Raw genomic sequence first — 24,755 nt, 5'->3', positions numbered from 1 at the left:
GTTGAAATAATGGAGTCTGGAGAAGACTGCCCTGTTCACCTTCAATCTTAGGGTCTGCTTGAACCCCAAAGTGTTTTGACATGGTTACCTTCTGCTTGCATGAGCTGCAGGAGACTGTAAGTATGCGATATGCAGGTAACCCACATCCTGTGTTGGGATATCACCCATGGACTCCTGTTTGTCACGTGTTGCTTGATAAACAGGGCTGAAGAGATGAAACTTCAGAACAGAGCCAATTAATTTTAATTTGCACACAAGGGGCAGGCTGTGGATGGGGTCATCAACCCACGAAGCTAATTTTTCTTATCAGTGTTTGTCTCAGTGCCAGTGCAGTCTGCTAAACCAGCCTGTACTTTATTAGCTACGAGCAGATAACTGATGTCACTTGCTTGCCTTGAGAGAAAAAATCCTTCACTGAGCAACACAACTGATTTATCTGGGCCAGCAAAGAGGGGTGGGAGCAGCCAGGTTAGGGTCTCTCAGATACCTTTAATAAATATTCCTTTTATAGGAAATGGAATTCGGGAGATGGGCTGTGCAGATCTCTCAAGGATACTTCCACTATTGCCATAGATACCTAAAGGGCTCTGTGATAACACAGCAAATTAACTGCAGCCATTTCTCTCGTGAGTTTGTACTCCGGCAAATAGGATCAGCTCTACCAATGAAGTAAAACCTGCACCTATAAACTCAAGCCTGTTGTACGCTGAAGGACAGGGTGGGCATTCAGGGTACAGCTAATGGGATCAGAGGCTTTTGCCTCTAGATAGCCAGTTCAATGTCAGTTAAGGTTGATAGTGATTTAAAGATGTTGCCATCGAATCGCTGTTTGATTAAATGAGATGGCGGTCTGAGTCCAGCCCTTAGCAGCATTGACATCAGAGTTGGCACTAGAGCTGGCTGGAAAATGTTTGTTTTTTGTTTCTTTCCCTGAGGAAAGTTTTGTTTTTTGGCATAAAAACCCAGCACAATAATTCAATTTAGAAATGTTGCCGCAGTGCCTCATGGGAGTTTGTCGTTCAGGTGCCTCATGCTCCTATTCTCTTCTATCGGATGGGCTCCTTTACCAAACAGCAAGGCTCACGATACACCATTGTCTCCTCTCTTGGTGAGGGGAGCAGGTGCATGATGGGAGTCCCTGTCTATCGTGCCTCATCAAAGATGCAGTGTGGCTAGAGAGCCCAGCTTATACGGGAGAAGGGAGACATAGAGCAACCAAATGACAACTCTCACTAGGCACCACAGTGGCATATCTTAATTGAAATATTTTGGGGATTTTTTTTGTCCAAAACTGAACACTGTAGGTTTTTCGACATTTGATTTTTCTGATGAAAAAATCAGAATTTTTCTCAGAAAGCAGGCACTTTTTGTGAAAAATTTTGTTTAGTTGCAAATCCAATGTTTTGTGTGTGTGAAAAACTATTTCAATAGAAATTTTCTGACCAGCTGTAGCTGCTACACTTATTTGCAGGGTTAGCAGAGAGGCAAAGGATTAAATGGGACAAGGAGAATGAAATCTCTCTCTTTCAAAGGCGGTCCCTTTGCACCTCTATAACACCTTGCTTTGGAGGCTCTCCAAGTGCTTTACAAACATAAAGAGATTAATGAAGTCTCACATCACCCTGAGAGACAGGGAGGTTTTGTTATCTCTCTTGTACATATGGGAAGGCTGAGGTCCATTGCAAAGGGTGTTGGGGAGAAGTTAGCCCGCCTACACCTGGCATTGAACCTGTTCTGTGTAGTAGAGGGCTGCAGTCTCCTGGGCTGTCAGTCCTCTGACTTTCACAGAGACAAAATTAACTTCAGAAAGAATAATAAACAGGTTGTGCTGTTGAGCCCTGGTGCACAAAGATTTCATTTATTTAAAACATTCATCTGTGCATCTTAGGATTCTTGTAAGGTGTTGCCCAGACAGCTTCCTGTGATCCAGTCCATGTGTGTAACAGCAGGACAGCAGCAAACCAAAGGCTTTTATAAAGGTGATTTCATGTCTTTTTCCACCCTGCTAATTTCCACCTATGCAGTTCAGCTTTGTTCTTCCTGTTGCCCTCTTTATATTTGTAACACAGCATGCCTCCGAGACAAAGCTCTTGTACTTCTGGTGGCTGGCACTCAAGCTGGCACAGAGCAGGCAGTGTACTGGTACTTCTTCAAAGTCAGGACACAAGTATTTGAGGGAGGTGATAGGCAACCTTCATTAAAGAGTTTTAATTATAGCCTCCTTTTGCAGCTTTATAACTTGATCATAAACATTTATGCTGGGATGAAACTAATACAAGAATCAGTGCATCCACCATTGAAATGCAGCCTCTTGCAAGCTGAGATACAGAGGCCATATTGCACCATGGATGTGGCATAGCTTTGTTTCAGGAGGTGCAGTGAAGAATAGCTTCTGCAATTGGAAGTACCTGGGGATATTTAGGTCAGCAGAAAGCATTTAAGTTGGAATTTGCCTTCCTGCGCCTGAGGAAAGGATCACAGGATCTTTAATGATGAAAATGGTCAGAGCTTTAATTTCCCATCTCATCTCAAAGCTAATATTTCCAGCAGTAGTGCCTCTTAGCACCATGCCAGTGCATTTGTTGAGTACTGACTTAAAAGAAAACACTCCTTACAGAGTCATCAACTCCATTCCCTGCAGCACATAAGCCCTGATTTTCAGTTCCTGTGTCTGAGCTTCGGGTAGGAGTTGGGAGGGTGTGTGTGGAGGGATGGGAGGTGTAGGTGGAGAGGACAAAGCTGGCTTTAAGCAATCTTTTCTCTCCCTGTTTTCTGAGGGCTCTCGGGAAATGCCCTGCCTCTGGTATAAGTGACCGACCAGCTCTAATGACAATTCCGTTTTGTGACAATTTTTGAGGTTTGGAAACTTGTTTTAGTTCCACAGTGGAATGAAAGGAAAACCTTTCGAAGGCTTTTGCAAAATGGAATTGTGCCAAACCGTCCATTTTTTGATGGAAAAGGTCAGGTTTTTGATCTCTCTCTCTCGAGAAACCTCTGTCTAAATGAATGCAGTTTCATAAAATATTTCGGTTTTGACAAAATGGCCTCTTTTGGGTGAAAAAGGTTTAATCAAAAAGTTTCCAACCAGCTCTAAGTGGAGAGCAGCTTCAGGACTGTTGTAATCATTTGTGCTCTGCTTCCCATTCCATGGGTCCCCTCTGCACCCTCAGAGGCAGGAAATAATTGTGTCCTCTGCTGGCTCTTCAGCCCCTGCCATCTGTCCGCAACATGCTGCCTACACTGGGTGCCGATGTAAAACCCTTACACCAGCTCCACGCTGGTTCAGGAAGTCTTCTTACCAGGGGGTATTTTCAGGCGGCCATTTCTGCCCCCTTTACAGCATAAAGTGGCCTTAGTGTAATTGGCACTCAAGACCTACGTGTTTATATAAAGTCTGATATAAAACGGGTGCTGGCCATGACATTGCTTGAACTCCTCCACTTTCATTGACAAGTGGTGAAGGGACACGGTGGCCTCTAGCCAAGTGCCCCCTGACCTCGCTATCACCAGATGTCCAATGATGGGCTTGGTGGGGATCTGGAAATGAGCGCAGTAGTTTAACAAGAGATCCCTGTAGCTTCTTTTGTTTTCTTGTGGAAGTGGAGGGGAAGATCTGAGATCAGTGGCTTTTTTCAGTTTGGTCGATTTCACAACATGCAGGGATGCTCACCACATGCACGGGAAAAGTGGGCAGAGTCTTTGAGAACTGGCGTTGGCTTCTAGAGGGTGAGTGGCTTGGCAAGAGTAAAAGGAAGGGAAAGCATTGCAGTGTGCCAGCAATGGGAGGAGAGCTGATATGAGTGTCAGCTTCTCCCAGTTCATTTCCTTTTATGGACTGAAATGAGTCTGACGTGATTCTCCATAGTAAAGGTGCCAGGCAGTCAGGTACAGCAGATTTTGGGAGGCTGGAGAGATATTCACTGGGGATATTCTAACAAGTTATTTTGCTGGTATGTACTGTGTTGTGTGACACACACACACACACACACACTCTCTCTCTCTCTCTCTCTCTACTTCACCTCTGCTTTCAAGATATACATTTTTACTTAACAGTGGTTTTCCTCTCATACTTTTATTTTGGACTGGAATTCTCTTCCACCTCCAGAATCCATCCCTTTATCAAGACGGGGAGGGAATCTTGGACAAGATGGGTGACTGCTTCCTTCAGGACCACACTGAGATTCTAACTGGCCTGTGAGGAGGAGGCACTAGTAATAAATCTAGTGGCCTTTTGACTTAGGCCAAGTGTCATGTTATGAGAGATGATCCGATCCCCTCCCCCCCCCAAAAAAAAAAAGTGGGGGGGAGGGAGAATTCCAAAATTTGATGGGGAAAAAAGGCAACAAATGTTTTGTGATGTTTTCATGAATAATTTCCCTATTTTTTGACCAGTTCTAAGTATAATTTAAACACTTATCTAGGGGATGGTGGCCTTGTGTGGGGGAAGATATAAAAGGGTATTGTTTCTTCGGGTTCTAATAACTTTTCTCTTCTCTGCTGCACCCTGAAATTGCTAAAGAAATTAAGACTTTCCCCGCTGTGATCCCAATCCCTGCTAACCCCAATGCCTAGGAGCCTGAACACAGTCTAGCCTTTTTGTTTGAGTCTCACAAACCCACTACTTGGACTCCTGCCTGAGACAGATCTGAAACTAGGTCATTGCCTTAAAGGCCAAACTTTACCAGAGATCATACTCAGGACAACTTGTTCCAGCCTAGGAATGAGCAGCTGCCCAGACAGAGAAGACATGTGAGCAACAGAGCTTGGGGATGCTGACTAGGGCAGTTTCTTTCACTGAAGGGAGAAAAGTTTCCTGTTTTGAGGTGTGGTGCCCCATGGCACTGAGTGCTCTCGACCTCTTTGTATTTCAAATGGACGCCTCAGATACCTGACTGTGGACTTTCCCTCGCTCCCAGCTAGGGAGTATGTCTATCATGATGTATATCCCTCATGGAGGCAACTCAGGCTAAGAGCCAGAGTGCATGGCGATCCGAATGCTTCCACCCATTGCCTTTTATTCTGTGGTGAATTTTTGCTCCATCTAAACCCAGCCTTGCTCCTTGATAGCAGAAAGCATGTTTCCTGAGTGTTTTTCACACCTGGGCTAGATGGATACAATCATGGCATGGTTCCCCTAATATTGTCTCATCTATTTTATGTAACATATATACTAAGGCCAGCCCCAATAATCTTTTCGTTCCAAACAAAGCAAAAGGTTATGCTATGTCTTCACTGCAAAATTAGGTGCATCTTCCCCCCAATGAAATAGCTGTCTCAAGTTACCTATTTTGTTGTGAAAACAGACCTATTTTTGCATTGGAGACAAAGCCACAGTTTAGATTGTATAAAAGAAACAGTTGGTGAAAGGGAAAACTAACTTGCTTGCAAAGAAACCTTCTGAAGCTGCAAATGAAAGTCTTGGCAGGTACATCCCAGGCTTGCAGTCAAGCAGAACAAGCCAATATAACCTGCCAGTTTCCTGCAGGCAACCATCTAAGGCAGAGGTACCACCAGTCTCTACAAATGCACTGGGGAAACTGACAAGCTTTCTACTGAGTTAAGAAAGCAAATAACCCAACCCACACCTAAGCCCAGGAATGCTTCAAGTCAAGCACTTCCTTAATGCTTCCATTTCAGAGAGTGATCCAAACTTCCTTAAAGTTTAAGGGGAGGGGAGGGAAAGGATTCTGAGCAAGAGTTTGGGCCCATCCCTAGTGAATACATTTCAGGGCTGAGCACTTCCACTGTTATCGGTCAGTTACAACATAGAGATAGATCTGAACAGCCATACATTTATGCGAAGTTTTGCATACAGTGTCAGATTCTGACTTTGGTGTTAAGGCCTATTTCATCTCATGTCTTGGCATGTGGAAGTTCCATCTGAAAAATTTCAGCTGGTTCTTATTGGCCAAGTAGGCGTTAGAACAAAGCAAAGACCTCCTGGTCTACTAGTGCCTAGCACTGTCAATAGAGAACAGGTGAAAGATTCTAAAGAAGTCTACTGGAATTTCTAGTAGGGTACAACAAAGGAACATTATAGGGACGTGGGGCCTGTTTTAATTTCGTTGGACTTTCCAGTGCTGCTGTTTAGTGTGTGTGCATTTGAAGTACTTATTGTTTTATTACACAGCAACATGCACAGAGATGACATTGCAACATACAAAGTGTTGTTGGCGTTTTTTGTTCTAATGTTATGCGAATGCAGCCAATTATAATTAAAGTGGATCATACCGTTTGGTAAAATGCCAGATCAAATTGGAGTAAACCTGTGCCTCTTGTTATAGAGGCAGATTATCATCTACTTGTCACTCCAAAGCTACAGCCCAGACCTGATGATGTAATTTCTCTCGAATAGTGCCCTGGAAATACAAGCTATTGACAGGGAGCACTGCATCAGACAGTGCAAGTGTTTGCCTAGGCTCACCACATTCACATTTGGGGTGGTTACTTAGATTCCACTTCATCGTATCGTATTGTCACCAGTCTTTGCTGCCCCAGCTCGAGTTCGAGTCAGACTACGTAGCGCAGTGGTTCTCAACCTGCGGGTTGCTTGTGGCCCAATCAGCACACAGCTGTAGCCCATTTGACATCCTTAGGGCCATACAGATAGTCTATATATTGTGTAGATGTGGATGAGCTGCATTTGCGGCCCACAATGGTAAATAGGTTGAGAATCACTGACATTAGAGTTTTCTTTCGAGGTCAATGCCTAGCAGAAGTTGTTCTATAGCAACCGTTTGTCCAGGATCATTGACATTTCTCGCCATTTGGTTACTCTGTAGCCTTCCTACAGTGATATTTTGGTGTAAGGGTTTTTCAGAGGCAAAGCTCCTTCTGGACTTCAGCCTCTTGGTTGGTGGAATGTGTCCATGAAGTAGATGTGTTGGATCATGCACCTGTTTTTGTCTCTCCTTTTTAGTGAAGGCATTGTGCCTCACTGATGCTTATGCGATCCCTAAACTGGAGTAATAGAAATGGGATGAAATTTAATAGTGCAAGGTCATGCACTTAGGGATTAACAACAAGAAATTTTGTTATAAACTGGGGACACTGGAAGCAAGAGAGGAGAAGAAAGACTTGGGTGTATCAGTTGATCACAGGATGACAATGCACCACCAATGTGAGTTAGCTGTGAAAAAAGCTAATGGAATCCTAGGATGCGTTAGGTAAGGTATTTCCAGTAGAGACAGGGAAGTGTTATTGTATTTATACAAGGCACTGGTGAGACCTCATCTGGAATACTGTGTGCAGTTCTGGTCTCTTATGTCTGAGAAAGATGAATTCAGACTGGAACAGATGCAAGAAGGGCTACTAGGATGATTAGAAGAATGGAAAACCTATCTTATGAGAGAAGACTCAAGGAGCTTGGCTTCTTTAGCCTAACCCAACGAAGGCGGAGGGGAGATATGATTGCTCTCTATAAATACATCACAGCGATAAGTATCAGAGACGGAGAGGAGTTAAAGTGAAAAGCCGATGTTGACATAAGAACAAATGTCTATAAACTGGCCATCAACAAGTTTAGGCTTGAAATTACATGGAGGTTTCTAACCAACTAACCCCTTTCAAGGGGAGCAGTGGGAGAAGATTGAGCTTGATAATTTTATGGAGGGGATGATATGATGAGATGGGCCACGTGTCATTGTAGGCAATCTGCAACTGCTAGTAGCAAATATCCCCAATGGCCAGAGATGGGGCGTAGATAGGGAAGGCTCTGAGTTACTACAGAGAATTCTTTCCCAGGTATCTGAATGGTGGGTCTTGCTGATAAGCTCAGAGTCTAACTGATCACCATATTTGGGGTTGGGAAGGAATTTTCTGCCAGGTCAGGTTGGTAGAGACCCTGGGGATTTTTCGCTTTCCTCTGTAGCATGGGGTACATGGCACTTGCTGGTTTAAACTAGAGTAAATGGTGGATTCTATGTAACTTGAAGTCTTTCAATTATGATTTTAGGATTTCAGTAACTCAGCCAGAGGTTATGGATCTATTACACGAGTGGGTGGGTGAGGTTCTGGGGCCTGCGCTATGCAGGTAGTCAGACTAGATGATCACAATGGTCCCTTCTGGTCTTAAAGTCAATGAGTCTATGAATCTGTTCTATTTCTATTATAGCTAGGAGGCTTATGTATCATAAAGCTAAGTCTCCCAGATAATTGTCTTTGCTGAGAAGCTCTTTCTGGAACAAAATTCCTTTTCTTTTTGCAACTGTCCAGGATAGTTAACGTCAGAGATCAGCCAGAAATGAAACAGTGGATCCAGTATTTTAAAGCCAACACCATCAATTGGAAGTTTGGATCTGCACCTAGACTTGGATCTGAACTTTGTACCCCAGGCTTGTTCTAATTAGCAAATATCACAGCCCAAAACCCAGAGAGGAGATGAAGAAAAAAAAAACATATCCTCTCTCCCAGCCTCCCCTCTCCAAAACAAACACCAACCAACAATCCAGGAATGAAGGATGGCTTTCAAAAAAGCCAATTCAGAGCCATAATAAGGCAACAAGGTAACATACTTACTCTACGACTTACGCTGTTGAAAATAGTTCACAATGAGATATTTTTCAGTTAAATGACATTGGGTTCATAAGACATGATACAATTTCAATTGAATTATGACCTTATTGTAAAGGTCTGTTTTTTCTCACAGTAAAACAGGATCTAGCATCCAAGACGTTGTGCGAGCTATTGCTGAGTACAAATGCCTGCTGGGTTTTCTTGAATAGACACTGCACTACCAGGAGCTGGCTTCTTTTGGGGCTACCTTTTGGGGGTTCCTTGAGTATAAAAGGTGCCATATAAATCTTAACAACCCTTTTTTCTTTTCAGATGGTCAGTAAACATGCAATGTGGAGACCTCTGATCAGATAGTAGGTGAGGTTAGGACCCTTCGCCTCCCTAAAAGGGAGAGACCTTATTTTGAAAGGTCTATTTTAGTAACAGTGTTGCACTATTACAGTCCCAAACACAATCTGTCTTGGGACAATCTTGGGATCAGGCTTGTAAAGAGGGAAGGACTCCTAGGGTGCCATGAGAATTACTCTGCCATGGTAAATTTCTCTTTTGGAAGTAGATGGCTGTAGGCAACAGAATGGCATAGCTGAAAGGCAATCATGACTTCTTTCCAAAGAAAAAAGGGTTCTGGTCTGGATGACTGGATTTCTTTGCTAATTGGCTTTCTAACAGTCATGTAATGGAGTAATGTGGGGTTCATTGTTGTGTCGGAAGCAGGTGGCATCATGTGTAATCAAGAGACAAAACAAGGCTCGCTAAGCTGTATTTAGGTTGATAGGCTAAGCCCATCTTTCAGAGCACAGCACGTTGAGCACTCGCAGAGTCTGAGTTCATTACTCTAGTACCACCTCTCTGAACTGCCTGAAAGGTGCTTTTTACTATATCATCAGAGCAGAACTCACCTGTGGCCTGCTCCCTGCCTACTGAAGTCAGTGGTAAAACTCCCATTTAATTCAGCATTGCTATATTAAGCCCTCAATAATGACATGTTTCCATTAACACTATGTTGGCTTCCCATAGTTTCCACCCTCACTAGTTTTTAGCTAGTACGTTACATGATTTCTTGCTTCCTCCAGCCCATGTATTGCTCTACACCAGTGGTTCTCAAACTATGGGGCAGGCCTCCCAAGGGAGGTGTGGGAATGTGCGGAGGAAGGCGTGCCCCGTGTGCTTTTTTTTTTTTTTTTTGAAGCGCTTTGGCTGTTAGCCCTGGGTGGCTGGGGCTCATGCAGAAGGACCGTGCACACCCAGGAGGTGGAGATAAAGGGAACAGCCAGAGCCCACCGCCCTGCGGTTGACAGCTGGAGCCCTGCCACTTGGCCTTGGGCACTCCTCCCTCCTCCCCAATCCCTCACCTGGAAACGGCGGGGCTCTAGCTGGCAGCCCCAGGCTGGCAGCAGCAGCGCAGAAGTAAGGGTGGCAATGAAGTGCATTGCCTCCCTTACTTCTGTGCTGCTGCTGGTTTGATGCTACCTTCAGAGCTGGGTGTCCAGGCAATAGCCGCTGCTCTCCACTCTGCCTTCAGAGCTGGGTGGCGGCATATGTACTGGTGGGGTAAGGAGGCGTAAATGACTATAGACACAAAGAAGGGGGGCCCGATCAAATAAGTTTCAGAACCACTGCTCTACATCGCAAGTCAGTGCAAGGCAGTGGCAAGGCAAGGTGTGAATCTGCAGCATACACTAGCTGGTGTATTAACTGGCCATGTGGACACTGCTATCACACATAAGAGTTCCAGGAGTACATCAAAGGGGGTACGTCAAAGCACACTACAAAACTTCTAATGTGCAGTCGCAGTAGCAGCGTCCACATGGCGAGTTAGTGCGTGCACTGTAGATTCACACCCTGATTTGCTGTGCACTAACATGCCAGGCAGACAAGCCTTTAGACAGTGTATTTAAATAAAGTACTTAAAACAGCAAACAACACCCACCATTCATCGTGGTGAAATTCAAGTTTGGAAAACCCCATTCTGCTTCGTTAAATTCCCTTGCATTCTCAATTGGATATAGTATTCCTAGTCAATTCCTGTCTTAAATTAGAGCCAATCCTCCGAGGTGCTGAGCACCCTCAACTTCCATTGATTACTGTAGGAGATGAGGGTGCTTGATATCTTATAGGATTGAGTCCTGATTGTGTACTGTTTTTGTGCTCCTCCCTAGAGCTGGTTGCATTTCTATGGTGGGCAAAGAGATGCCCTATGTAAATTGTGGAACTTTATGGCTGAAAATTGCTACACATGAGGTCATTCTCACAGAGTCTGCGACTCCCATAGTGGAAACAGCCATTACAGCTTCTGCAATCTACCAAATAAAATTGGATTGGTAACTTTTCAAGCTAGGCATGCTGCAACACCCATCTTTAATTGACAGCGTTTCGGGGTTGGAAGGCCGTAGGGGGAGGGGCAGGAGACTGTAGAATGATCTTTTTAGGGAGTTGTAACATGACTGAGTAGAGGGTCTTTTAGTTTGTGTGGACAAGCCTCTTCAGTGGAAAATTTGCATTTAGGAAAAGCTAATGAATTAAGATGTTGTATTGCACATTTTGGATTTTTAATTGAGTGCTTTATAGTATGTCCATGCAGGACAAAATACCTGTGGCATGGCGACAGCTGGCCTGGCTCAGCTGATTTGGGCTCATGGGGCTTAGGCTGCTGGGCTAAACTTCGCTGTGTAGCTGTTCCGGCTTGGGTTAGAGCCTGATCTCTGGGACCTTCTCCCCTTGCAGGGTCCCAGAAGCTTGGGCTCCATCTACACAGTGATTTTTCAGCCCCGGAGCCTGAGCCCTGTGACCCTGAGTCAGCTGACCGCAGCCAGCTGTGCATTTCTTACCCCTGTGTAGACATGGGCCTAGATGCCAGGTGGTTCCTAGACCTCTGGAAAGGTGACAGACATATTTAAATAACATAAGAAATAAAAAGAACAAAGTTTACATTTGACATTCAAGTAGAGACAGGAAAGAAGCCCATGAAAACAAGTGCCATCTAAAAGACCCCTACCTGCAGCTCTTCCATCAACGTAGCTGGGCTTTCAACTCCTCATTAAACATGATAACTTGAGGCTTGACTTTTGCAGGTCCTTCCTTACAGGGTCTAAACACTGAAGTTATTAGGGGAGAAATCCTGGCCTCATTGAAGTCAATGGCAAAGCTCCCAATGACTACAATGGAGCCAGAATATTACCCTAGGAGTTCAGACAGCACAAGGAGTGCAAGAAAGAGGCTCTTTCTTATGCAACCTTGTACCAGCACTTACACCTTAAGGCTGTGTGGGTGGCTAGAAACATCAGTGAGGTGGCACTTTTGAACTTGGCCCATCGATATTTTTAATTTTACCTTCTATTTTGCTGAAATTGTAGGTTTCTGCCTGTTTGGACTATACCTTCAGATAAAACACACTCACGGTGAAGTGTGTGTGTGTGTGTGTGTGTGCATGCATGCCCGCACACGCATGTTTGTGTGGTACACATTTCTCTGCAAATAAAGTGTGGCTTAGTTAATTGCGCAAGGAATGCACGTTCCATGCCAGACTTTCCAAACCGGAATGTCTTTTATTTTTTAAGAAAACAATCTTTCTTCTCAGTCTCTGCCTCCACAGTTTACCAAAACAGTGCAGTCATTCTGATCATTTAATCTCCCCTGTTATGAGTCATGTTGGCTCCTGTGATTCAAGAGGCAGAGCTTTAAACTTCCAAAAGAGGGAAGAAGTCCCTAACTCCCTGACTTCATGGATGACATATTGTTTTGTAGGCGTCACTAACACTGGCATTTCATCTCCCCACCCTCCTGTTTTTTTAACATGCAATCCTTAAAAGGAGCCTTTTACCTTTGTCATCTTCCTGTAGTACTTAAAAGAGGATCTGAGCTTCACTAAGCTGTGGAAGAGAGTTTAAACCATTGTAGACATAAATCTTTAAAAGCCTAAAAGAACTGTTTAATGCTAATTTGAGCGTTGGCTTTTCAAGTTGCTATCTGCATTGTGAAAAATGTTTCCACCCAAATTTACTTTTCAGACTATTTTTTTTTGAGCACACAGATTGTTTGCTCTGCAGTCAGCAGCATGAATGGTTTTGATTTACCTGGACAGGGGTGCCATATGGGAATTCCACTTTCTCACTGCTCTGGGTTGCCACAGTAGGATTACTGGAGCTGATGAGCACTGGTGAGCTGATTTCCAGTGTCTGCCGCTCTGTGGGTGAATGGACTATCCTGTTGAGTGTATTCAAGGCAGTCGTGATAGAGAATGGCCTCAGGCTCTTCCTTCTAGATTCTGATGCTTTGCGGAAGGTTGGTGACTCTGTGCCTTTCGCTCTGGGAGACGATGTCCTTAAGGGTGATGAATATTTAAACTGGGGGGATCGGTGGCTTTTCTTTGTCTGTAGGAGTTGTCTTGCAGTCATGTTTGGCTGGAACAGAAAGAAGAGAAGTTTGACGGCACCAACTCAAAAGCTAAACTTTGCTTAGACCCTAAAGCGAGCACAGACCCAAATTTTATACCTCATCCTAACAAGGTGCATAGCTGACTTGGAGCTTAAAATGACATTGTGGTGAATCTTTGCAATTGTGTGGCTCAACTTTGTTATATTTTCCGTGACAAATCCCAGAGCCATAATTACTGACACAAAACTGACCGCCAAATTAAAATGGATTTGAAGAAGTTTATCACCGAGACACCATCTGATTAAGCATGGATGTATGGTTCTTTCTAGCTGACATCTTACGGAAAGGTAGACTTCCTTTCCTGTCAAAACTTGAGACTCCCAGAGATGAATGAGGAAAGATGAAGGCATCACAGCTGGTTTCTTCCACTCAGCACCAGTAACACAGTATCATAAACGGAACACCAGATTACAATGGAGAAATGGGCACATCTTCCTTAATTGGTTTGTGTTGGCAAGACTGGGTGCATTTCACAGCAGGGTGTCAAGTCTGTCCAATTTAGATTAAGGTGTTCATTCATATGGAGACATCCTCTCTTAAATTAGCTTTTTGAGCAATGCTGACTCCATTCAATTTGATCAGTTTAGACCAAAACATTCACAGCTTGCTCCTACTCCCATTGAAAGAAGTGGGACTTTGACCATTGATTTTAATGGGAGCAGAGTCAGACCCTCAATTTGCATACAGACTACATTTCAACAGGATTTCTTTGAAGCTGCTGATTACCTCAATATTAATAGCAAAGGGTGTGTGGTGGCAATATTTCTTACCACAATGGCTGCCAAAATAATTAATCATGATTTACTGCTGACATTAAAGAATTGCAAAACTTTGAGACTCTTACTCACTCATTTGAAGTGGCATACGTAACTCCTAGGGTGAAAAATAATTAATTTAACGTGGAATAGATAGTTGCTCCTACAGTCTCATCTTTTAAGAGCATAGGTTGTTTTTATATTTCCCACCTCCTCACCCTCAAAGGCACAGTCTTAAGACCAGGTTTAAAACAGGTAGTTTGTGTGTATGTGTGTGAGTGATCTATCGATCTATCTGGAGTAATATTGTTATTTCTGTAAGTAATTGGAGATGAGTCTGAAACCAGAACCATATATCTGAATTCCCCTAACACTGGGCATTTGGTTAAAGTGGAACACAGATCTGATCATTGTCTATAAAGCCAAAGGAAAAAGAAGTCCTATGTCTCTCAAACTAGCCCCAAGTTTGCTCTTTCCATAATTAATTTCTAATTCCCCAGTGGCCATAATTAACTTAGTCCAGCTAATGCCAGATTAAGTAAGTAATTACCTGAGTCAAAATTATTTCATGAAATGAAGAAACATTTTATAAGATCTATTAGAATGTCAAGTAATATTTTTACTAGTGTCCTTCTATAAAGTAATTGTGGAATAACTAATAAATGCCTCTGTAATTAATAATATCTTCATTTGTGTCTAGGTCTTTTGACTTGTTTGTGTGACATTTACAGTTTATAGCCCAAGCTAAACTTTAGGGATATTATTAATGACCAATTAGTTCAGTATTAAACAAAAAACATTGTGGGTGGGATGGGACTAGATGGCCAGGGAGATTGATAATGCAATAAATAGCACTCTTTAAATATCCGCTTTGAATTTGGGGCAGGTTGGTAGTGACTTAAGACTGTTATTATCTGATAGCTGTTTTGTGCTTTATGGAAGATCAGTTGGTTGATCTCATTACAGTTCCTAGTGGAAATGTATTATTAGGAGGCTGATCAAAAAAGGCAAATCTATTTTGTCAACAATTTATCAAGGAATGAAAATTTTTCATGAATTTATTTCGCCCGTAACCAAAAGTTTGTTTGAAAAATGTCATTTTGATGAGGAAAAAAAGCTCTTTCACTTTTTTCCCACTGGAAACTATTAGGTTGTGCGGGGGCAGTAAAAGGGAGAGAAAATATTTCCCCTCCTTCTAAAAACAACACAACACAAAACAAAACAAAACTTGGATGATAATTTTGAGAATTTTCACTTTTTAAATTGTTTGATCAAAAAATGAAACATTTTGGTCAAAATGATTTTTTTTTTCCATGAAAGTGTTCAGTTTGGTTGACAGGGCTTTTCCCATCAAAACAAAGTTTCAACTACTTCTAATTATTAACATCACAAAATCCATCAGAGTTCACATCACCCTCATCCTTATTCAGAGTGTCAGCAAAAACCAAAGACTGAATAGGTCATGAAGACTGAATTACCCCTTCATTGGTAGTTCTGGTCCCTCCAGTTTAGAGGTGAGATACATTGACAAGGCAGTGTTTGAGAGATATCTCCTTAGCTGCCAACCACCTTTCTTCACTACTAAATTCACTTAAATGCAATATAACACAAACCAGAGAATTTCCTTCAGGATTATGGGCCACATGAGGAGTGTCATTCAGTATGGGGGGAGTGAATACAGATGTTGACTGCATAGTGAGGTAATGGATTGAAAAAGTGTTTTTTAATGTATGCACTTACCTCCACAAACAGGATGGGGAAGATCCCTATTTTGTCACCTAACTTGCCCTCTGCCCAGTTCTCATCAACTCTGCTAATCACTGTGATGATATCACCCTGAAATGCAGAAGTATATTGTTACCAACGTTCCCTTCTGGGATAGGTGGATAGTAGGTGTGAAGATGGGTTTGCAAAGCGAAATCATTAAGCAGTTTCAGTGGTATGTCCATTGTAGAGAACACAGGTCTTCAGCAAAGGTCTTAGGCATGTGCTTAGCCTTAAGTACATGTTTAAGCCCATCTCTACTGAGCTTTATGCTTAGTATGCATTTAACTTAACTTTAAATGCTTGGCTAAATCATGAAACAAAAAATAATGAAAAATGCATTGAAAGCAAGAGAGCTTATGACTTTTTAAAGGAATCCTTTCACATGGAAATCCTTCTTTAATTACGATGCACAAATAAAATAATGAAAATGGCATTTCAGAGATGTACCAAGTATAAACCATTATAAGTTTCCAGGCAATTGGCACTCTACTGCCAAGAAACTCATATAAACCAATATTTCAAGAGCTGAAATACCCTAATATTGTTGGACCTGCAGTACTTCAAATCCTCTGGAGCAAAACCAGTTTTGTATTGACTGATGGCTAAAAACCCTTTGGAAAGATCCATTTTCAGTGCAACCCAGCAGTAATTAAATGTTATTCATTTTAAATATATTTGTATTTGATCTATTTAAAATATCTGCAGGGAGAAAAAGTCCAAAAATGCAAGGGGCCAAATTCACGTTTTTCTTTTCTTTGAATTAATTTGACAAGTATCAGAGTAAAATTTGATTGTTTCTCAAATTCCAGTTGAGAGAGAAGAATGGTCTTGACCTAATTCCCGTCTGGCCAGCATCACTTGCGTCTATGCGAAGTGAGTAGATGAGGATTCCATTACAGTTTGGTTGAGCTTTGCCTTTCTTTTGCACAGGTGTAAATGACTCCACAAGGTGAAGGAGAGGGCAGAATCAGGCCCCCTTTCCAGATTTTTTAAAAATAATAATACATTGCACTTTGATAGCACTTGTCATCTGGACTCTGACTCTCAAATCACTGCATCTCATTTCTTGCATCACCCATACAGAGGCTCATCACAACTGCAGTGCCTGGGTTCTGCTGATTACTAGGTCCTGACTACTGGGGTGAAAATCACCTCAAGAGGGGAAAAGAGCAGCAGAGAGGAGGTTATGTGAAGTATGCTGAGCTATGAATCCTCCTGCTGCACTAGGGTGCGGAGAGAGAGCTTCATTGACCTCTTGCAGCCTGATGGGTGATGTTAAAGGGAATTGCTGCAGTAACTGGAATAATCCTTCAGTGAGAACATACAACGTGAGCTGTTTGACTAGCGTTGCGAGGCATGGGGATATGAGTGTGTTGTCCCCTCCTTGAAGAAGCATCTGCCTGTTTTATATGTATAACTCTCCGTGTGCTAACTGAGCTGTAGGCGTAGAAATGAGTGCTGTCTCCAAAAGCAAATAAATAGAATGAGTAAGGAGTGAAACAAAGACAAATAAAGCAAAAAAGAAAACAAAACCAGACGGCATGAAAGAGAGGAAAGAGTCTGCAGTTAAAAAAAATTGTTGGCTCCCTATGTCCCTGTGTTACTGTTAGCAATATTAGAAACCACACTTTACAATGACAATGCAAAGTGAGCAGCAGCAGATGCTTCAGTGAGAACTCACTTTCTCTTCTGGTTTTACCTCCTCCCAGTCTGCGATAACAGCTGGCTTTTGGATATTTGAATGTTCTTTTCCCCAGCCTTCCCCTCACCCAGCCCTAATCCATCAAGTGTCCTAAATTTGTCCTTTAGCCCCTCTAGGGTGCTGCTTGTTTTCATCACTGATTTACAGCAGGACTAGGATATCATTGAGTTGCCAAATGAAAAGAAATATAAGTGACTTTTCGGATAGGACATTGGAGCCCATAGGCGTTGGTTCGTCAGATAGATGTAATATGCTTCGCCTAAATTTGACATCCCAGGAAGTGTTGACATTGTTGTGAAGCACAATTACCTTGAAAATATCTCCTCTAAACAAGAATAAATGCAAGTCCTGTAATTTCAGTAGACTACCAGGACAGATGGCAAATGTCTGTAGAACCCAGGCATGTGTCGCTTCACTAATGTTCCTAGAGGAATGGTTGAATATGTTGAAGGTGCATAATGACCTCTGTCCCCTGACTGACTATTCAGCCATTCTCCTTTATTATATCACTAAGGATCTTTCAAGGGAAACCTTCCCAGAGTTTAGGGAAGTTTACTGCAGCTAATCAGTTATTAGCCGACTGACTAAAGGAGCATTGTCAAGAAGTTAAAGTGTGGGATGGAACATCAGGCTTCTGTTTCCACCTCTGTCAAATTTCCACTCATTTTCTAAATATCAGTATGTGTCCTTGGGGAAGTCATGTACGTGGGACTTTCAACTGTTGACTTCAATGGTTAGCAGAGCTGGGTCAACACTGAGCACGTCTGAAAACCCCAGCCTCCAGCTCTCCATCTTGCTTTATCCATGTGTAAAATGGGGATGATACTTACACTGACTCACCCCACTGAGGTGTTGGGAAGTTTAATTATTGTTTGCATAGAGCTTTGAGATCTTCTGATGAAAGGTGTGATAGACCTCTAAGGTTCTATGATGCGGATGAGAGGACCCATGGTTGAGAAACTACCCAGCTGTTAAAATACTTGCCCCTGACTGGCAGATGGGAGACCTTACCTTATGAAATGTCAGGCAGTCCTTATTTTCATTTTTATCTCTGTCTCTCAGCTCAAAGTTGTAAAGTGCTCTGCACAGGGGTGGTGGCAGTGGAAGTTGCTTGATAACCTGCACAGAGCTGGTTGGGAAAACCCCACTGACCCCATTGATCTCTCCCAGGTACCATTTTTCATCAAGCTGTTGGCGCAATATGATGATGTCGCCTTTATTGAACCTCAGTTCACCAGGGTTTTGCCCTCTGTAGCTGTACAGGGCTCTGGCTCGGGGAACCTGCAGGATCAGAAACAAACATTAACGTTTACCTTTGACCAGCTGACACAATGTTGTATAAAACTTGACCCTATCTACATGGACCATAAAGTTCTGGTAATTGTTGTGTTAGCTAACATGACTCCTCAATTTTCATCCTTACTTGATATCATTTTCTAGTGAAGACAAGTGCCAAAGGAGTGATTCCTGACTTAACCTAGTGCAGCTAATACATCAGGTTCAATGTTTAGTAACTTGATGAAATGATCAGTTCCTTTCTCTGTCTTCCCTGTGGTGCTCAATTGTTTCCTGTGACTTTGTGATCCTCTCGTAATGTTTTCAGATTAATAAACCCACATAATTTGGCTTTTTATTAGTTAGGGTTTTTTTTCAGAGTCCTATGCTCTGTGTTTTAAGTGTTGACTTTAGATTATATTTTACCTGCTCAGCATTTCAGGAGGGGGCACTTTATTAATACTGTTATTATTTCTTAACTGTGCAATCTGAATAGGAGGGAGACATTTACTGAAATCAGAAGAGATGAGGGAACCTTCCCCCATCGTCTGCTGCCACAGTCTCCTAAGTAAAACTTAAAATATCCACTTTACTGACCTGGATTATATTTTATCCACTCAAAAAATTCAATTTAATACACAATGCAATGGATTGTTTGGATGGTTGAATCAAACTCAGAGCCATCATTGGCCTCACTGCTCTGAGCCTGAGAGCTACAGTTTGAAAGCAACCTTGTGAGATTTTTCCCTGGAAGAAGATGAGTGCAGATAAGCCAAAGGCTGCTTCTTGCTGTGCAGCAGTTCCAGGCGTGCAGCTCTTGGTGTGACCAGCACAGGGAACAAGTGTCTGCATCAGCTCAGAAAATGAGGTGGGTGGCTTGATCTTATGCTGGTGTCACAGGCTGGTGGAAATGCTTTTAATGGATAGTGTACTGCCCTAATACAACTCCACGTAAGATTGGTGGCCATTGGGTTTCACTTACATTTAGTGTCGTTTATATCGTATACTTCCAGTTGAAGTGCAAAACTAAGTAAAAAGTTGGAAGTGCAGTAAGGGTTAAGGCTGGTACTCTACCCACAAGGCATCCCTGTGGGGAGGGCCTGCTAACTTAAGCAGTGTACAGGCTCTCTGAATAGGGGTGAATTTCATTCCATGTGCCCTAGTGCTGTAAACAGTTGTATTACCTACAATAAAGCGCACTGTCAATAGGCCTCTGCAATCCCTAAGTCTGTGGGAAGAGTGACATTAGCAGCAGCATCCATAGCATTGATGGGCCTTGTTTTGGCTTGCTAAACATGGTTTATTTAACAATGCGATTGTAACACAGTGTCCTGGTGCTATTTAATACAGGAATTGCCATGCTATATCAGACTAGTGGTCTGTCTAGTCTTGTATCCAATTTGCAGGAGTGGCCAAAACCAAATGTTTTAGAGGTACATGTAAAACCCCTATGCCAGTCAATTTTGCAATAGCTTGCCTGTGGGGGAAGTTTCTTCCTAACCTGAGACAGTTAGTGGTTGGTTTTACACTGTGAAGAAGGGTGGATATATCTGATAAAGGTTTATCCTAGCAGATGTTATTCTTATTACTCTTATAAATTACTAATTCTTTCTTGAATCCAAGAGTATTGTTTGCCCCAATAATATCTTGTAGCAGTGGATTCTACAGGCGATACATCTTATAAAATCTATTTCCTTTAATACACTTTTATTCGCTATTATGTATTTCCTAGTGGAATAGGCTCAGGTACCTGCACTGCAATTATGCTTCTTGAAATAATGGCAGCTCCATTCTCTGTGGAAGTATACAGAGCTCTCATTGAAAACTCTGAACTTGTAAGAGGGCTCTAGGGGTTCCCCCAGGGGAAAGACTGAAAAAGTATAGTTGAAAAATATCCCATAAACCCATTGTGGGTCATAGTTGCAACATACCAGGATAGGCCACAGCACTGCAGCCAAGGTCTAATGACCAGGGGGGAAAAAATAAAAAATAAAAATTAGAGCTGGGCGGGAAACAATTTTCTCTTCCCTGCAAAAATTTTGGAGATTTTGAAAATTGTTTCCATGCTGCATCAGGGTGAAACAGATCTTTTGAAGTTTTTCATGGGGATGGGGGAGAGGGAATCTCAGAATAGCCAATATCCCAATGATTAGGAAGTCCACCGGGGATATGTGAGATCCTGGTTCAAGTCCCTGCTCTGCCCGATTCAACTGAGGGACTGAAACTTCAGTCTCTTACATTTCAGAAAGTGTCCTGGCTGCTGGCTATTGTGAGGTGGGTCTCTCTCCTGCTGTAGTGTTTCACTTTATATATATAATTGAATAGTCACTGAGAAAGAGATTCTATAGCCTAGTGGTTAGGGCATTCACCTGGGATTTGGGAGATGCAGGGACCTGGAAAGAGATTCCCCCCCTCCCACTCACAAAGGACCCCACTCTATCATCCATTCCACAGTCATTCATGTTGAAAGAAATCTGCAGTGCTTAGTGCCGGATCAGTTAGGATTGTTGGAATTACTAAATTGGATCAGACTCGTCATCCATTGAGTTTGATATCCTGTCTCCATTAATGGTCAGTACCAAGGTGCTTCAGAGGAAGGTGCAAAGAACATTACCAGCTCCTAGGGGAAGTTTCATTCTGGGGTACATATTACGAAGGCTAGCTTGTTTCCGGACATGCAGGTGCACCAGTATTGGGAGCAGGAAGGCTCCCGCCACTTGGACTCTTCTGCCCCCTCCCCACACAGCAGCTGGGAACAAGTGCCATACTTCTGCTCCCCAGACACAAGAAATGTTGTCTTCTAGGGCTTCCATGGGGCCCGAGGGGAGCCTCAAAGTGGGCATGCAGGAGCCATGGCTATGGTCCAGTCTTCCTCCTTTGTGTTGGTAGCAGAAGTGGCTAAGAGCAAAAGAAAGGTGCATTGCTGCTCCATCCCCTTAAAGAGGTAGTCATAGGCCCCCCCCTTGGTCTGGGGTGCCCCGGCTCTACTGAGGCTCCACAACCTCTAGTCCCCACAGTTACTCAGAGCTGTGCCTGTCAGGCACACTAAAGCCCCAGACGTTTAGGATCCTCTTAATAATGGTTGAGTTCTGTAGTCACCTCACATATGCTGTAGAACGAATGTTGTGAGGAACACATTCCAAACCGTCTTCCCATCTCCTTGGCTCCAGCGTCCAGATTGGGGTTAAATGAAACTGCTAATGCTAAAGAAAGCACCAGCAAATGCCTCTTCATCTCTTGTAGCTTGTCTCTGCAGCCCTACATTAACGCTCCCCATTCTTCAGGTTTTGCCACTTTATGGAGGGGGAGAAATGGCACTTTTAAGTGTAAAGCAGCTGCCAAATGTGCTTAATTCATTCAAGGACTGTATGATCCATAGAGACCGAATAATGCTTATCACTGTCTAGAAGTGGACTTTCCAGGTGAGGAGTAAGGCATGTTAATGGGGTAGTGGGTAGTGAGCTACTGCTCAGGCTGGGCCCGTTCTATGGATAAATTGTGGATTTCAGTTCCTAGGGCTGTCAAGGGCTGGGTGACAGTGTGTCCTAGTGGCTGGGGCACTGCACCAGGACTCAGGAGACTGAGGTTTAATTCCTGGCGCTGCCATTGGTTTGCTAGGTGACCTTGGGCAAGTCACTTCCCTCCCTGTGCCTCAGTTTCCCGATCCACAAAACGAGCACAATGATACTGACCTTGCTTTGAGATCCATGGATGAAAAGCACCACGTAAGAATTATTAATTAAGAATGATTAATTATTATTATTATTATTAAGTCAGCTTACCTTCGTGAGCCGTAAATTAAAACAAAACTAAACTAAACTCGTGGATCCTGTCTTGCTTCTCACATGATATATACATGAAATAATTATCATTATCATCTTAGTGGAGATGCAGCTCGGGTTAGTGGGCCAAGCACAGGCCTGAAAGTCAGGAATTTTGGAGTCCTAGTACTGGCTGTGCTGGAGACAGGCTATGTGGTCTTAAGTGCACCACTTACCATCTCTGCTCTTTATCTTCCCCCTCTGTAATGCAGGAATCACCCCTCATTGGTTAAGGCTGATTCCTGCTTGCTGTGGAAAGTGCTTAGTGGTGTTGTTCTCAACTGAAAGCTCCCAAATCAGGGCTAAACTGTTTTTTTAAACAATGTTTTTATCTGACAATTGTATTCCCTTTTATATTCCACTGAGCTGCTCCCTCAGTGATTCACGAAATTGCTCTCCCACCATCCTTCACCAACACAGCCTGTCAAAACTGAAGCTCAGTGCAGCTTTGAAAAAAAAACTCACTCTTGAGAGCGTAGCTGAACAGCTAATGCTCCCAAAGGGCCACCTTGGTTCTTTCATTTCCGAAAGCTTCTGTGGCTCCAAAGCAAATAATCTGAGATCACCTCCTGTCTTGAGGCTCAGTTCGACCGTTGCATAGATTCTATGGAGGAGAATGGGACCTGTGGCCTTAATTTAGCATAGACCGAAACCCATGCTAAAGAGTTTGGCTGAATCAGGACTAATATGTGAGGAGAATTTGGCCCTTGGTAGGTCTGACGATGTGGGGAACCTATATGAAATTCTGGTTGATATTATGAAGTTGTTACTATGAAAATTGCTGTGTCACTGACTGCCCCTGTGTAAATGTGAAATCCACTGAGGGCTAGCGTGAGGCTGGATCTCTGGCCCTGCCAGCCTGGGGCAATAGCCAATTGTTAAGGACTATCAGCAGCTGTATAGGCCTTACCTGGGGAGAACAAAAGAGTAACTGCTTCCTAGGGGAAAACAGTTCCCTCCAAATTTCCTCACGGGGAGGAAATGGAAAAGATGGAAAGGGGAAGATTCAGGGGCACACATGGGAAGTTTGAGCAGGAGGGGGGACTGGGACAGAGTAAGGTCAGAAAAGAAGAGCTAAATACAACCATGCACTGCAACAGAAGGACTCTGGACAGCCCCAAAGGATTCTGACCCCAGTGCAAAGAATGCTCCAGAGAGGTGAGGAAACTGAGGCAGGGAAGTGTGTATAGCCTTTATTATTTTTTATAGACTTGTGCTATTAAAGACATAGCAATAATGTTGTAGAACCCTGTGCAAAGTGTCTGTGTATTATGTGCTACACCTTATCACTTGTCCCTTGAAGAGGTAAGCCAGGCAGCTCACATCTTTGAGTGGAGTACTGGGGAAGCATGCATGCAAGCTGCAGGGTGAGTCTAAGAGCTCAGTATCGGTTCCAGGGACCTGGCAGTGGGCTGTGTGGTTACAACTCTCAAAAGGGTATGCCAGCTAGAACCCCTGAGAGTGTGCCTAAGGTCCCCAAGACTGGGACTGTGCCTGGACTTTATTCAGACTCTGGAAGCTTAAAACAAGGGATCCAGCAGCTGGGTCTCTTCACAGCAGTCTGGTGAGTGGCCAAGACGAGGGGCTTGACTGGACCTGTGACAGTAGATAACTAGTCTGTTGGGATGGTGTCTGTGGAGATGGAAAAGTTATTTTAGGTCAACTAGCTCCTGTCACTGCAGAACTGTTCTTCACTTTACATTTGTTAGTGTTTTCTCTGGTCTGGTTTTAAATGTACGATGGATCCTGGGAGGCAGAACTGAGCCAGCATGTAACAGGCAACACACCCACACCCACATTGTTGCAATTTCATGTTTGTGCTTGTTTTTGTCATTCAGACAAAGTGTAGGGTTGCTTTTTGTGTGTGGAGAAATACAAGTTTCCACAGCTGCAAATCTAGCTAAGAGATGTCAATGCTTAGGATTTAGTACATTAGCATTTCATGAACACAAACCAGTCAATCTCAGCAGTATTCTGGAAGGGAGGTAAGATCTTAGAGAAAGATTAGACACCAAGTTTCTTAGAGTTTGGAAGAGATCAGAAAGTGACCTAGAACCTGGGAAGACAATGTTCAACAAGAATAGTTATTAATCATTATTACTTACTACGGAGAAAGGAACCAGGAAAGGAAAAACTTTCTGTAATACGTTCATGTAGCTCTTTGCACCTTCAAAGTATTTTTGAAACATGAAGCAATGTTAATGTTTAGTGCTAATTAAGTAATTTATTTTGTACTGTAATATGTGCTAATGGTAAAAATGCATGTACCTGGCTTGGTAATACTTGAAGTGCATGTGTGCAAAAGGAAAGGCGGCAAAATAACTCCACATAGCCTTAAAGTTCTTTGACAAAATCTAAACTGTGCAAGCTCTGTTTTCTCTCACTCGCTAGGGTTTGTTTTTGAAACAACCAGAAACAAGTGGCTTTAATATTCATCTTCTGAACTCAGTTAGGATCAAAGAATTGTCATTCAAAATACAGGTCCAA

At 43.0% G+C, this 24,755-nt stretch overlaps 1 protein-coding gene across 1 annotated transcript in view; it reads right to left on the bottom strand.

Annotated features, from left to right (window-relative positions):
• The window catches only part of SH3RF2 (SH3 domain containing ring finger 2), a 69,794-nt gene that overhangs the window by 18,872 nt on the left and 26,167 nt on the right, over nucleotides 1-24,755 (bottom strand). Inside the window, exons 3-5 of the mRNA XM_067567084.1 lie at nucleotides 18,184-18,453; nucleotides 15,444-15,539; nucleotides 12,588-12,914 (exon numbers count right to left, since the gene is read on the bottom strand). Of these exons, the coding sequence (XP_067423185.1) occupies nucleotides 12,588-12,914; nucleotides 15,444-15,539; nucleotides 18,184-18,453 (693 nt within the window). The remainder of the gene's footprint in view (nucleotides 1-12,587; nucleotides 12,915-15,443; nucleotides 15,540-18,183; nucleotides 18,454-24,755) is intronic.

Source organism: Emydura macquarii, unplaced genomic scaffold, assembly GCF_026122565.2.
Source record: "Emydura macquarii macquarii isolate MOO-44397 ecotype Brisbane River unplaced genomic scaffold, CSIRO-AGI_Emac_v2 contig_2768, whole genome shotgun sequence".
NCBI classification, from domain to species: Eukaryota; Metazoa; Chordata; order Testudines; family Chelidae; genus Emydura; species Emydura macquarii.
This window is presented reverse-complemented; position numbering and strand designations above follow the sequence as displayed.